This window comes from Dreissena polymorpha, chromosome 1, assembly GCF_020536995.1.
Source record: "Dreissena polymorpha isolate Duluth1 chromosome 1, UMN_Dpol_1.0, whole genome shotgun sequence".
In the NCBI taxonomy this organism is placed as follows: Eukaryota; Metazoa; Mollusca; class Bivalvia; order Myida; family Dreissenidae; genus Dreissena; species Dreissena polymorpha.
In genome coordinates, this window is record NC_068355.1 from 129,890,508 (window position 1) to 129,905,900 (window position 15,393).

Consider the following 15,393-nt stretch of genomic DNA (forward strand, 5'->3'; position numbering starts at 1 on the left):
TCGAAAAGAATCCAATACTAGTACGTATACAATTAAATACATGCATGGCGTAGTCGTTTCCATTACAACATCGTTTCTGAATAGCAATTAACACATTAAAAAGAAAGGTTGAGAGAAATGAAAAGAGAAACACTAATATGGTGTATTTGTAAGCATTGTGATTTCTTTATACCAAAGCCAACATCTGCGACTCATTTAAAGTTTTCGAATGTTTTATATCTTGGATACAGCGTGATAAAGTACCTGCAGCATTAATGATTTGAAACACGTGTGCTTGAAGATGCTTACATACGATCACGATTTAGCGCCAACAATTTTGTTTATTGTGCAATCAATGCCTGATTTTTTTTTAAACAATTATGGTGATTATATTCCAAAACCTATAACTGTAGCATGTGAGTAAGCAGAATTAAGCCCCTTTTAGCTTTAAAATACCCGTTACGGTTATCGTTCATCGTCGTATATCGCATGGCTACGCCAGGAATCGCGTATAGCCACATAATTGTAGGCGGCCTTCACATTACTACTCAAAATCAACGAAAATTGCATACACTTGTTTGTAAAATAAACTTAACCAGTAACAAGTGTTTGTTCCTCATGGCAATTGCCGAAATTTCAACGCCATATGTGGTCTGGTAAAACAGATGTTCGTAGATACAGAATGCTCGTTTTTATTATTGTTGTGCATATTTAATTCCATTTTAATTTCCCGCAACGATATATATATTCATACGACACGTGAACACTAACATGGTGTTCGTGTGTCGTATGAATAGATATATTATATATTATGAATAGATAAAATGGAGTCAATCAAATTGACAATTATATTGTGTGTGGATGGGCCGCTTAAAGGGCAAAAAATATTATGTCAATATTATTGAGTCAATACAATTGACAATGATATAGTGTGTGGATGGCCGCTTTAAAGTGTGATTAACAGTTTTTTTTTGTTTGTTTTGTGGCTTACGGCCACATTCGGTCATCTAAACAACCGAGTCGCCCATTGATAGACAGTCAGGCCTTATACTTAATATTTACATGTTCAATGTAAAGATTAAGAGAAGTCCTGACTGTCTATAAGTTACAATAGCCATTGCTTTGCAATAATTTATATAGCTGTAATAAAATATTTCAACAGGTGTATATCCATAGCATATGCCCTAACATAGTAAAGGCTTGATTTTGTATAATTTAATTAGTTTAACGAATGTACGTGTAATTTTCGCTATCTTTTGTGTTTGGTACCGATATCTATTATCACTCGTAGGACTCCTAAGTGAAAAAAAATGTCATTTTTTGCCAATTTTTATTTGTTTTTGTTAACCATTTATATGAGTTGTTATCTATTTTTAGTGTCCTTCAATACACACAACTGTTTTCCGGTTTGTGACAGTTGTTTCCCTTTAAAGTTATATATGAAAATATGCTCATTTTAATAGTGAGTCATTAATATAATGACGTATCAACTAAATATTCATTTAAAGAGGATTGCTTTTCTTCTTATTATTTGTTTCAATTAATTTGGTTACTCTCTAATAAATATTTCACATTTGTTAAGGGTGTAATACAGTTTATAACATGACATACGCTCCAGGAGTGACATAACGTAATGCTCAATTTTGTTTATTACACGGGTGTTATTACACTAGTTAGTTATATAACTGTGAAATGACGTCATTTTTTGACGAAATGAGGTCATTATTCCAGCGAATTTCTTACGTAAAACTCTTTTACAATATGAATAAACGGTGAAAAGAGCATAAAATAAAAAGAAAATTTGTTGGTCATGTTATAAATAGAATTTTAGATTCGTGATCATTTTGTATTGAATTTATTAAACTCGTCATTTAAATAAAGATAAAAACTCGGCAAGCCTTGTTTTTATCTTTATTTAGATGACTTGTTAAATAAATTCAATACAAAACGACCACTCATGCAAGATCCTATATGTATTTCAATATCAATATTTCATTTTGCGTGTTAACTTTTCAACTGGAATCTATCAAATGCATTAAATGTAATTTTTATGAGAGAGCAAATTGTTTCACTAGATCTTTGTCAATAACGTGACTAATACCGCCTGTGTTGTGTTGACATATTTTCAAATTTCAATGTTATCGCTTGAGAAATGTATAAGAAGTTTGCGTTATAAACCTAAATGCGAACATAGCGACCGAACAAGTGACTTGCCTTATCCCCCCCCCCTTTCCTGGCCCTCCGTGCGGGGTAAAAATTAGGTAATACTGATCACAATAACGTATTACTCAATTACATTGCTTAATGGTAGTGTACTTAAACTGGGCAGACACTGTTTTTCGCCTACGGATATATAATCAAGTAAACAGAATTGCTGTGTCTGCATGGTAGTTATGTCGGTATAATCCAACTTAATTTACGGGGAAGGAATATTAATTCATGGCGATTGCGCTCTAAATAGTGTCTGATACGAATATGTTTTATCCCTCCGTCGAAAACTATAGGTCCTTCGATTACTAAACAAGTTCAGGTTTATGAAACTCACTTTGTGGATAAAGATACATATGGGAAAATTGTACGTCATTTTTTCGTCAGAAAAAGATTGTGCTTTCTTGTACAATTACCATGAGAAATAAGCGTTCACAAAAATCTGGATCTTGCGACAATGGGTGCACGCTATTTCACGCTTTGTCCGCCATTTCGTTTGCACGTCCGAAAAATACGAATCATGCGATAACTCAAAAAGTATGTAAATTATAGATTGGTGAAATTTAGAATGTGGCTGGATGGCCATAAGGGGGTATTTTCGTTTTGTTTGGTGTTGGAGAAACATTTTGGATGGCATAGTTAAAGAAATAAGTTAAAACTAAAATACGAATTATGTGATAACACACAAAATAAATTAAGCTTTGGGATCAAAACACGGTATGTTTAAAAGTGCAATATGGTGAATATGAACGTTAAAGTGTGCGCTTTTTTGCAAGACAAAATATTTTTGCTATTGGTACATAAATTATTGAAAACTAACATGTGGATAACTTTCATAAATAAACCGTTGAAGGTACTTTAATCTAGCTGGATGAAACTTGTCGAGATCAGGTTACTGCTCTTCTTCGTCAGTTTTGCTCATTATGGTTACTTAGCAACGGAACGAACTCTCGCTTGGTCTTGGTTTGCATATCTTACATAAAATCCGAATTTAAAATTGTTATAATAAATGATATATTTAAGTTCTGCTATTGATTGATTTTCATAAAACCATGCAATTTGCACACACTGTATGTTTACTATTGAGGGTAAAAACGATGAACGAATTACACCGAAAACTGTTAAACGATACCTAAAGGAAAACACTTACATTATTGATATTATATGCTTATGAAAATTTATTCCAGTATCGAGGTAGCGTCTTCAACCCCGGCTGGCAGTATGAAGGGGGCGTGCTAGACTCGCCAAACCCACGGGTCAAGAAGTCTCGCACCTCGCTTGGGACTTACCAGGTTTGAGACCTAACTAGCGTTGTACCCTCAAAAATCGCGATCCATTTGTACTGGGTTCTGCTTTTTAGAGATCGCGCGTGTTAAGTAGCATTACGAATTGCCAAGTTGAAAGATGTCTGTGCAGATGTATCAATTAGTAGAGTATTGGTAATCTTCTCCGGTCTACTAAATAGCTTATAATAGATGTATCAAGGCCGATCAAAGAGTTTAGTTGATAGTGTATGTGCATGTTGATGGCTTTTGCTAGATTTGAAACCTTGATCGCGTCTTTAAATTTTGAATAAACATCTTACGTACATGGAGAGACGGGGTATGAACAACGTACCCCAAGAAAAAGCTGTAATGCCTTGATTGCGTTTGCTGTGTGAAAATTAATGGTACACAACGGGTTTTATTCTATAAAATGCGTTGTTGCTTCAGGATTACGAAAAGTCGGGCGTGTTTGCGGCTCAGTCGGCCCTAGAAACGGAACAGAAGCGCGAGGAGGACGAGTTATACGCCACCTTGAAGCGCGACAAAGAGAAGAAACTGTCCCACATCGGTACGTATGTTCATGTCACTGTTTCTTAAATTCGTAGTCATTGTGTGATGTCACTGACCAAGCTCCATAACTCTGAGCCTCACTTTAGCAGAATTAAATAGATTCTTGGCATGGTCAGATTTCTTGTTTTGAATAAAAACTTTTCAGCTTTAAGTTAATGTATTCAATTCTAACTAGCACAGGTATCTAGCTTCAAATATGTGTGTTTGGTCATTTAATCAAGTGACTGACCGCGCTGTACTCACAAAGCGAAGTCTCAGTCTTGATGCATGTCTTATGTATTATAAAACAATAATGCTGTGTGCGAACTTGCTATCGTTGTTGCTGGTACAACAAAACTTAAATCCACTATCTCAATCGCAACTTCTGCATATCAAACACAACTTGCATAATGCTCGCGCAATCACGATACTTTCACATTTTTCATAATAGTAGTCAAAGGCCAACATTTTTTCAAATGAGCTTCGTTCTGGAAAGTGTCATCCCAGATTAGACTGCAGTCCGACAAACTAATCAGAGACGGCACTTTCCCCTGTTATGTTTTTTGTTGTTTCATTGATTTCTTTACTAACAAAAACAAGTATATGCTGAAAGTCTCGTACCTGATAAGCCTTTGCGGACTGCACAGGCTACTATTGGACGACATTATGCATATGCATTAAGCCCAGTTTTACCAGAACGAGGCTCAAATGCTCGTGTTTTTGTTGTAGAGCGCGAGTTGGAAATGGAGAAGGAGCAGTCCGTTCAGGAGATGGTAGACGGGTACGAGCACCTCAAGCGTCACAAGGACCCGGCCACACTTGAGGCAGAGACCCGCAAGCTCGAGGACCATGTACAGGTAGGGGCATGTTTATTGTTTATCATCGATACTCAACCACACAACACAACTTACGCTCAAAAAGTTGACGCCGGCACAAGTACCCTGTTTACCTTTAAGTAAACAACAATGTAACCCTAGTATGACAAATATGCATCAAGGCACACGGCCATACTCCAGGGTACTTTTTATTTTATTTTTCGTATCCCGGGTACTTTGTTATATACATGTAGTTAAGAGTGCCCGTTGTTTTTAAATACTACCTGAGCCGGCAATTTTTGAATAGTACCTGAGCCGGCAATTAGCAATCGAGCGGTAGTGTGTTGTGTGTATAAGTGTAGATAATAAACATCAAACATGCAACGTTAATAAGCTCTTGTAGGAAAAATACCGACTCTTTAGCCAGTTGCGATTGAGTGTCCGGTGCAAAGATGGACGCACCTGATTAAAGAATCGTTACTTGTTTGCAATGGGTTGTTTGAAAGGTTTTCAGAAGACTTACATTCTAGTAGATCGCCCCGCCTATCTGTTCGTCTTAGGTCGTTTAGCCAAAAATTCGCCTTTTATCTACTTGATTATGTAACCAACTGCGTTTATTTATAAAAGAATATAAATCCATATTTGTAAAAGTCAGACATTATGAGTAAGAGTTACACTTGAAGCAGTTAAAGAACCAATTTTTAGCAATTGCCTTACAATTTTGCAAAGAAATATTTCATACCACTTGAACAACCATTCAAACCTGTTGATGCTTAGAACTTCTTGTATTCCCCTTGTCATTTCCAGACGAAAGAAAGAGGAGCGTATCCGGCAGATGATGGATCGGCTGAACGCGGACGCCAAAGAAAGCGTCTCGCGCCTCATAGAGAAGCACAGTCAGGAGATGCTTGGAATGATCGCAAAGCGCCTCTCGCTAGGCGAGGTGAGTATTCAAGGGAGATAATAGACTCAAAATCATAGCACTTATAAACAAAATAATAAGCTCAAGTAAAAGATATTTAGCCTTTTACAAATCCTTGAGGTTGGAGTTTTACCTATATACAATATGCTCAAGCCGGGTACGTAATCACATGTTTATTGTTATATTACATGCATTGTACTTCACAGCTGAGAACTCCCAACGCTTGAAACTTGTTTGCATTATTCCCCATCATGACGTTGTTAATGACACATTACTTGTACTGTTATATTAATTATGTTAACTGTATCGCACAGAACCTCGACGAGAGCATCGAGATGGATGATGACATTGACGCCAGGGAACTGGAGCGAAAGGTCACGGACAGGTCACAGCCGCCAGACGTGTGCCCACCGGAGTTGAAGCGCAACCAGATGTTCAAGAGTCCGAAGGAGTTCGAGCGAGTAGACGGACACGTGTTTAATGTTTGTATTTTGACCACACATAACGTCATGTTCGAAGCTTTCCGATTATATTATCTTTTAAAGTACAACTTATTACTTTAAGGTTGAACTGGTAGATAACGCGATGAATGTGCCATAACAATCGTTTTGCCAATATGTTGTTGATTATTCATTCTAGAATTTCTCCATAACGTACTTATGCATTTGTATTCAAATACAGTATCTTAAATGCAAACCGTTCCATCTAGTAACGAAGTACCTTCATGTGTAGTTTCAAAAGTGCCGTGAGCTACAATAATTATAATACGACTGAAGGTTAAATTCAGAAAAACGTATCAGCTTTCTTTTCTGATGTACTATTATGCAAGATTATGGTTTAAGTTCACGATTTGATGTGTTATGTTGCAGGTGGTCAAGTCTGACTACTTGTCCTTCACGGACCTTGTACGAAACCTAATTGTGAACTGCGAGACCGACCTCGAGAAGGCCAGGTAGGAGCCCTTTTTTAAGTTTAGATAACTCTGCCAACCAATGATCTTATTGCGGCGTTTGGCACTGAAATCCGCTCAAAGGAGTCAAATAAATTTACAGCAGATTTTACTAAACAAGCGTAATCATTATCATCTCCGGTTTGCTTTTTACAATCGTAATTGTGTTCCATTACTGTTCATTATTATTATCATAACAACCATGGCATCTACTTCGTTCTCTTTATTGTTTTACTCACTTGCTGATATATAGCAGGGTGAAAGGTGGTGGATGAATTAAAACATGGCGCTATGCAAATAATTTCATAGCGTTGAACATGAAAGGCACACTTGAAGCTTAATTGCAATGATTTGTCAAATTATAACCTACTTTAGCCCTTCCGGTGCATTCGTATTTGTCAAATTATAACCTACTTTAGCCCTTCCGGTGCATTCGTATTTGTCAAATTATAACCTACTTTAGCCCTTCCGGTGCATTCGTATTTGTCAAATTATAACCTACTTTAGCCCTTCCGGTGCATTCGTATTTGTCAAATTATTACCTACTTTAGCCCTTCCGGTGCATTCGTATTTGTCAAATTATAACCTACTTTAGCCCTTCCGGTGCATTCGTATTTGTCAAATTATAACCTACTTTAGCCCTTCCGGTGCATTCGTATTTGTCAATTTATAACCTACTTTAGCCCTTCCGGTGCATTCGTATTTGTCAAATTATAACCTACTTTAGCCCTTCCGGTGCATTCGTATTTGTCAAATTATAACCTACTTTAGCCCTTCCGGTGCATTCGTATTTGTCAAACAATGAATCCTTTATTATTTATACTATATGTTGTTGTTCTTACTAAGCTATGCTGATAAACGTGCTGGCCATTGCGAACATCAGTAACATAAACTCGCACTAGGAAAATAAATTCCAATGTATTAAACAGAAAAATGTTTCTATCGACCTTCACCTTTCATACAAAATACCATGTATAAGCAGTTTGTTGACTGGGGCTGTAATTACTCTCATTTTGTCTGTTTGAAGGGCGATATTTCGTTGGATCACGGTGAAGGATCTGAACAAGTTGGTGATCGAGGAAGGCGTGAACCCGGAGTCGCCCATGGGTCTGCTCAGGGGGATACAGATGGGCACCGAGAGTTACCACGACCTCTTTAAGCGGCTATGCAGGTAATACACCACCTGTGCAGCCCTCGTAGCCCAACTTATGTTTTCAAACTGAAACTTAGTCTTCACATATTTTATTGAGCGATGGGAAGGCGTGTATCATTTAGATTAATAATATGAACCAATGACAAGGCGTGTTAAATTCAGACTTTTAATAGTTAGAAATAAGATTCGTCATTAGAGTTTTAAAATCCTTCGGTTAAATAGTTTTGATTATGCCTCAAGCTTACGACAATTCGAAGTAAGAGACTGCTTTTTCAAAATTGAGTGTCGATAAAAAATGGTGAAGCAGTGTGTTTAGACTTATGCATTCTTGTTGGCCGGTGATCTCAATTACCGTAATATATGCTTCACAAATGTGACAGCTCCTCGAAACTATAAGAGCTGGCTACTATAAAACTCGTGTTGGCTTTGTTTCTGTATGCCGTTGCGTTTGTGTAAATATTATTTGACGTAGGGAACGTATAAATGCTAATGTTAGATATTTATGTTTCAGCTATGCTGGCTTACATTGCGAGGTGATCCAAGGCTACTCCAAGGGAGCAGGGTATCGACCGGGCATGCGCATCGAGGGGAACAAGTTCCGGAACTCCTGGACGGCCGTCAACATAGCCGGCTCCTGGTGCTTCATCAACTGCAACTGGGGCGCTCGCCACGTGAAGGGTCCTCAGTACACTGACGACGACGCGGACGGCGTCAGCACCGACGGAAAAATGCAATTCTACTATAAATGCGACGAGTTTTACTTCGTTACAGATCCTGAGGATCACATTTATCAGCATTACCCGGACGATCCTAAATGGCAGCTTCTGGAATGTCCAATAACTCTGACAGAGTTTATTACCCTGCCGATTGTGAAGTCACCGTTTTTCACGTACGGTCTACGTTTTACGGTACACTACGACTGTATTCAGTACACGCAGGACGGGATTGTCGTGCTGCAGTTAAAGATACCTAGTCTTCTTGGATTCGGGTACACATTTGAGGCAAAGGACAAGACGCTCAACCCCTCTCGACTTGAGGGGAGGGTTATGTTGAGAATTGTCGGTCATAATGCCATTTTCACTATCGCGCCCCCAAAAGCGGGTCGTTACTTCTTCACGATTTACGCCAAGGACGATTGGAATTCGGAATCTCTTCAGAGCGCGTGTGCCTTCAGAATAAAATGCGTCGAAAACCGGGACGTTATCAAAAGCCCATTTCCCAAAGTGCCTTTCTTCGGCCCTACCCCATTAATGCAGCGCTGTGGGGTGGTACCAGAAACACATCTCGATCCGCTGATAAACTGCAGTCACGAAGACGTCATGTGTACTTTTAAGCTTGAGGACCGGGATGTTAAACTAAGTTATACCTACAAGTATTACGGTCCATGGGAGCATGACAATGAGGACTTTCAGCGTTTCGTGTTCGTGAAACATCGCGATACAAGGTCTTTGACTTATCAAATAAGATGCCCTCTTCAGGGCAAGTATGTGTTCACCATTTTAGGCGAGAGTGAAGAAATCACCGCGGAAGGCACAGCGTCTTACGACTGCTTGTTCCGGTACTTGGTGGAGTGTCGTCAGCCGGGGAAAGACAAGCGCCCACTGCCGAGGGCCTGTCACCGCTGGCTCCAAGGTACGCTACTCGAGCCACTGACGGGAGACATTCCGATGGATCGTCACGTGACTTTCAGGGTGCGCGCGCCACTCGCGAATGATGTAGCACTTTTAATCGGTGATGTTTGGTTTCATTTCAAAGAACTCCACGACAGCATTTGGGAAGGCTCCGTCACGACCGGTAACTCTGCCGGCAAAGCAAAACTTTACGCAAAACTTGACAAGGATCGTTCGCGGTTCTCACCCTTGATAGAGTTTCAAGTAAAGTGATTCGATGCTCCTATTGTATTTAAAGCCAGTCATGCATTTTTGCTGAAATGTATATACTTACAGTGGTGATATTTGGACAAGCCATCTGGTCGGTTGTAACCGTCTATGATGTTACATGTGCATTTCATATTATATAATAAAGTAATGTTATGAATAAGAACAATAAACATTTTCGAACCCAGTCATATAAATACATTTTTGTTTTATGTGTGCACGCACAAATCCACACACACGCACACAGACACACACGCACACAAGCGCACACACGCATACACACACACACACACACACACATGCTTGTATAGGTACCATTCCGGGGACCTGTACTTTAACATGGTTTTTGAGGACATCATAACAACGCTGTCCTTTCTTTATTGCAAAATCACTGAAAACGCAGATATTGGTAGAAAAAAATATTTTATATTCAAAATTATGATACACACAGTAGTTACCACAGAAAACACTTCGAAGACCTCTCTTGCTGACCTATATTTATGAGGACATCACAGCGAGGACGTTCATTTGCATTTTTTACACACACTGGACAACTACATACAACACGAGGACCTTAATTTTCATATATCACACACTGGAAAAGTTCGTACAAATTAAGGACTTCCAACGTGAGGACTTTTATACATACAATGTGCCGATTTTAAATGACAAAAAAATACATAAATTCGCTGACACCTGGATCAAAGTTTCCAATTAATTAATCGACATTATTTAACAGTGTGCTTAATCTGTTACATCACAAGTGATGCTTGACAATAACATTCTCACACCATTCCAATCCGGATTCGTGAAGGGTGACTACTATAAACCACCTATCTTGAATGACGACATCGCTAACGCAATGGATGATGGTAAAGAGGTCCGAGCAGTTTCGTGCGATGTATCGAACGAATTCGACAGAGTGTGGCACCAAGGTCAATTATTTTAATTGTCTTCTATTGGCATAAGTGGCTCTCTTCTGGGCTGATTTTCGTTCTATCTCTCTGGCAGGAAACAACGGATTGTCTTCGCGAATAAATCTGAAAAAAACATAAGCTATCCTATTTTCACGTTAACGTTATACAAACTGACAACGTGAACTTTTATGAACGACGTTCTAGTTACACAATTCAAGTCCCACAAGAATCTTGGACTTGCCCTTTCAGAGGATGCACTGTAGCAACTTATATCATTATCGTGACTGACAAGGATTGGCAGCGAATCGGCATCCTCAGATCCTTAAAAAATATATTATCACGCGAAAGTCTCAAGCGCGTGTATCTTTCATTAATTCGACCCTTTTTTAGTATGGCGATGTCGAGTGGGGCAATTACTCTAATGAACGAAGTAAAGATATTGAAGCTGTCCAAAACGAGGCTGCAAGGATCGTAACTGGCGCTCCAAATTATGAAGCCTTGACTGTCTTCTAAATGGGAATTTTTGGTCGACAGAGCAAGTTAATCATAAGTTAATGCTCCTTTGTAAATGACGGACAACCTTACCCCATCATACCTTTCCAACCTGAAACCTGTACAGTCCAATCGCACATATTCGCTTCGTAGCAATAACGATATTCCAACAATATTCACATACACTCAGCTGTACGGGTCTTCATGCCTGCCTAAATCATCCGATTTTGCAATGCTCTTCCATAGCCCACACGAAACGCTACTACGGCAACTGCAATCGAATATAAAATCACAAACAGACACAATCGCCAAATTTGTATGATATCGGCCATCGAGAGTCGCAGATCAACAATTGCCGACTGCGTGTAAGTTGTATCACATTTAACTATGAGTTACACCTTAGAAACATCACTAATAGTCCTTTTTGCGCCCGCAGAGGAAACGCCATCCCACTACTTATTACATTGCCCAAATTTGTATAACATACTTAACTCCTTCCTTTCAAATCTTCCGTATCAATTGACGTTAAACAATATTCTACTTGGAAATCGGCTGAAAACAACAAATATCTATTTGAGCGTGTCCAAGGCGTCATTGCATCAACTAAACGTATTCGTATAGATTCCCTCCCCCTGATCTCTAATAGGTGTGTGACAATACAAACGTTTTTCTTTTGCATATGGTTTAGCATTACGATAACATCCTTAACTATCCATTTTGCTTTTTCTTCTTTTGTAACTCCAGCACGGAAAAGAACTAAAATAAGCATCGACGGTGCTTGTCTTTTTATCAATGATAGGTTAAATTATTTATTGATATGCTCATGGCTATTGTAATGTATCTTTTCTGCACCAATGAATATGTTTTAACTAAATTGTTTGGTGTGTAATTTCACACAAACTAATGAATAAAATCATGATAAGACACAGTAATTAACTTTATGAATGCCTCCAAATATAAGAGTAAAACTAATATTTAGCTGCATTATACAGGAGTGATGTGATGTAGCTTGAGGTCATGCATATATCGCAAGTAATTTAATGCCACCGTCTGATGCAGCAGAAATTAATACGCACGACACAAAACAATTTAGCTCTACTATAACAACCATGAGCTCACAAAATACATTTGAACGATCGATGCAAAACAATAGGTATGACCTATTTTATTGTATATAAACATTACAACATAACATAACAACTCATATCAATATAATAATTTCCTTTAACTGGTATCTATTTTATCAAAACCAGAGCAACATCAATGAAAGTTTGACATAGTGAAAGTTGAACAAAAGGATTTCTTTCAACAACATCTCGTTACTTATTGACAAATATGATAGTGTTCAATATGTAAGCTGACAAAAATCAATCATTTCGTTATTTTTCACAATAGTTTATTGTGTGAAAACAGATGATTACCATACTTTTTAATTTATGCTAATTATAATAAAAATACCGGTATATTTGTTTAAAGATATTGCGTCCCGGGTCACATTAAAAGTTTCTGTATTTTCGTGTTAATATCCTACTAAAATATAATGACATTTCGGAAATTAAAATTCAATTTGAATCCAATTATTCTTAGAAGTTACGCCGTGTTTAATCTGCTGCACGTATTAAATTTATTGAAACCCAAAATATAATTCATTTAAAATTAATTTAATGAGTTCATGTAATCAACAGTTGTTTATTGAATCTAAGTCAAATTATTCTTACAAATTTTCGTCAATTATAATGCACTGATTGTTTTTATAAAAAACGACATCGATTCTTCTTTAGATGAAACCAATTATTTAGGTATAGTAGGAAAGTTATAAAACATGTTAAAGTGTGAATACGTCGAACCCACATTTATGTTATAAGCAGAATCTCATTTCTATTTTGTATTAACTGGATTTATGTTTACCAACTTACAAGACTTGGAGTTAAATATATATATGTACATTCGTTTGTAAATGAGCTTGGGTGCAAGTTTTCGTTCTTGCAATCCTTTTTGTATAATAAATACAAATGCTTTTTTAATGGGAGTGGATTATTTATTTTTCTATGTTTATATCGACCCTTTTTATTTCAGAACATTTCTGTTAAGTTCATAAAATTTGTAATCCAAATATGAAAGTGTGAGCGCATCGTTTTAGACGCATCATTTGGAAATGGTTCTTTGATTTTTCCATTTTTAATGATATCATTTTTGAAGACAGTTGGTCCGTAAAATTAACGAAATCGATATCGTATGGTGGTCAATTTCAATATATTGAAAAATGAGACAGTAGTATAGGGATCAATTTATGTTCAGATACAATAAAACTTGACTTACAAATCATGCGAACGTTTAAGCTCGCAGCGGTTACCTCCTCTGGCCGATAACCACTGTCGCTAGAGGTTGTCTTCTCATTAAAGATCTTATGTTTAGAATAACAACCGGGATTCGTATTGAATAAATATTGTTGATTTTTTTTCTCCATACTTTCTCTTCAAGTAGTAATGAAAGCAATAATACCAAATATAAAAATAAAATAGAAAATATATTTTCATAATCAAGTATTACTTAATAATATAGAATAATATCGGAATCCGTAATGCCAAAGTGTCCTGTTATGACGTTAGTGATTTGATCTTGAGATACTAGTGTGTTGGTAGAAGGGAACAAGCAAAATTTTTGTATTGGCGTACTAGCTCTTTTGTATAAATATGTTTACCTATCCTTTAGATGAATCCAATAATAATATGTCAGGTGTAGGTAGTTTTATAAAACAAAAATAAAATGAATCGTATATTAATATTAAATAAAATCAACCAAAAGACAAAAGGTCTTATTATGAACCCAATTAATATAACATTTTGGTTGTTATTTTTTAGTGACTTTGCAATATCACTGTCGTTTAGAACATATGTATTTCTCCATTTAAGCAGCAGCGTATGTTGCTGTCTGGAACATGTGGATGATACAGTCAACGATAAGAGGATTTGATAGATTCTTAAACAGTTTTACTTTGCAGGCATCGGTAGACATTTCTTTTTAAAGCTTGTTTCAAAAATAATTTTCTAAAAGACAATATCTTCCTAACAAATAAAGCATGTTCTTTACTTATTGCACGATATCCATAAAGAAATTGATCGATACATAGGTGACACGAAAGTTCCCTAAAGTTATGCTTGAATACAATCCGGTAACTGAAATTTATTCAGACAGTTGTCTATATATTGTTATCAAGGCCAATCATGAAGAAATGAATACCCATACAATATACGTGTTATTGATGTAATATTGATTGTAAGTTAAATGATTTTTTTTCACCCAAATCATCGTGGCACATTTACAACACATCTTGCATTAGAGAAAAGCCAGTGTAAAAATTATTTCAACTGGCTACGCCGCTCCATGACGTATCAATGACCGAATTGTCTCATTTTACCCCAAGAGTTGCTTCATAGAGCAACACACATATTTGGAACTGTTAAGCTTCCTTTGGAAGTAAGTGTTAAAGCGGATATATACGATTTTGTATATGTGTTTATTTGTAATATATTGATAAAATATGGTACAATTACACAAAATAGACAAGAAAAATTATACATTAAAGCCAAATTTCATAAAATGCAGCAAAGACAAATTAGCGGCCCGAGCCGATTGTGACGAACATATTTTCCTACAATAACCGAAGTATTCGTTTTTGTATTAGGATTGGAGTTAGTGTTCGTGTGTCGTATGAATAGATATCGTTGCAGAAATGCAAATAACCCATTAAACTAAATTTAGATTCACATTGTACATGTATGATATACATGCTGGCGAATTCGGCTGTACAGCCGTTTTCAATTTGAGAATTAAATATCTGGCTTATTTCGCATTTTTCGACACATGTTCTTCTTAACTTTTATTTTAATTTATATTGAAATATATATAAAATTAGTTTTTTACACATTTTATATAAATTCATAATATTTGACAAAATCGTATATACCCGCTTTAAACTTTTGATACATTTATATAATAAACAATTTCGGGCTTTATACATAAAAAGAAGAATACTATATTTTGTTTTACATTAATCGAAACTACAAATGTGTTTCTAACGCTTTATTGTTGAATAAATACACGATACTGATGTTCTTTTCAAGTAACGTGTTTGGACATATAAGCTGGTATTAAAGTGATGGGCCATATTGCTCGATGATATTAAAGGGTCACTTTCAAGATTCGACGTGGACAACTTTCAAGATTTGAAGGTGGACATTTTCATTAAAACCATTATTACAAAATA

At 36.7% G+C, this 15,393-nt stretch overlaps 1 protein-coding gene across 1 annotated transcript in view; it reads left to right on the forward strand.

The window, feature by feature from the left end:
* The window catches only part of LOC127849908 (hillarin-like), a 39,964-nt gene extending 30,056 nt beyond the window's left edge, over positions 1–9,908 (forward strand). The window contains exons 4-11 of the mRNA XM_052382661.1: positions 3,375–3,479; positions 3,900–4,020; positions 4,731–4,875; positions 5,624–5,759; positions 6,053–6,220; positions 6,608–6,690; positions 7,715–7,858; positions 8,352–9,908. Of these exons, the coding sequence (XP_052238621.1) occupies positions 3,375–3,479; positions 3,900–4,020; positions 4,731–4,875; positions 5,624–5,759; positions 6,053–6,220; positions 6,608–6,690; positions 7,715–7,858; positions 8,352–9,723 (2,274 nt within the window). The 3' untranslated portion in view covers positions 9,724–9,908. The remainder of the gene's footprint in view (positions 1–3,374; positions 3,480–3,899; positions 4,021–4,730; positions 4,876–5,623; positions 5,760–6,052; positions 6,221–6,607; positions 6,691–7,714; positions 7,859–8,351) is intronic.
* The last annotated feature ends 5,485 nt before the right edge of the window (positions 9,909–15,393 follow it).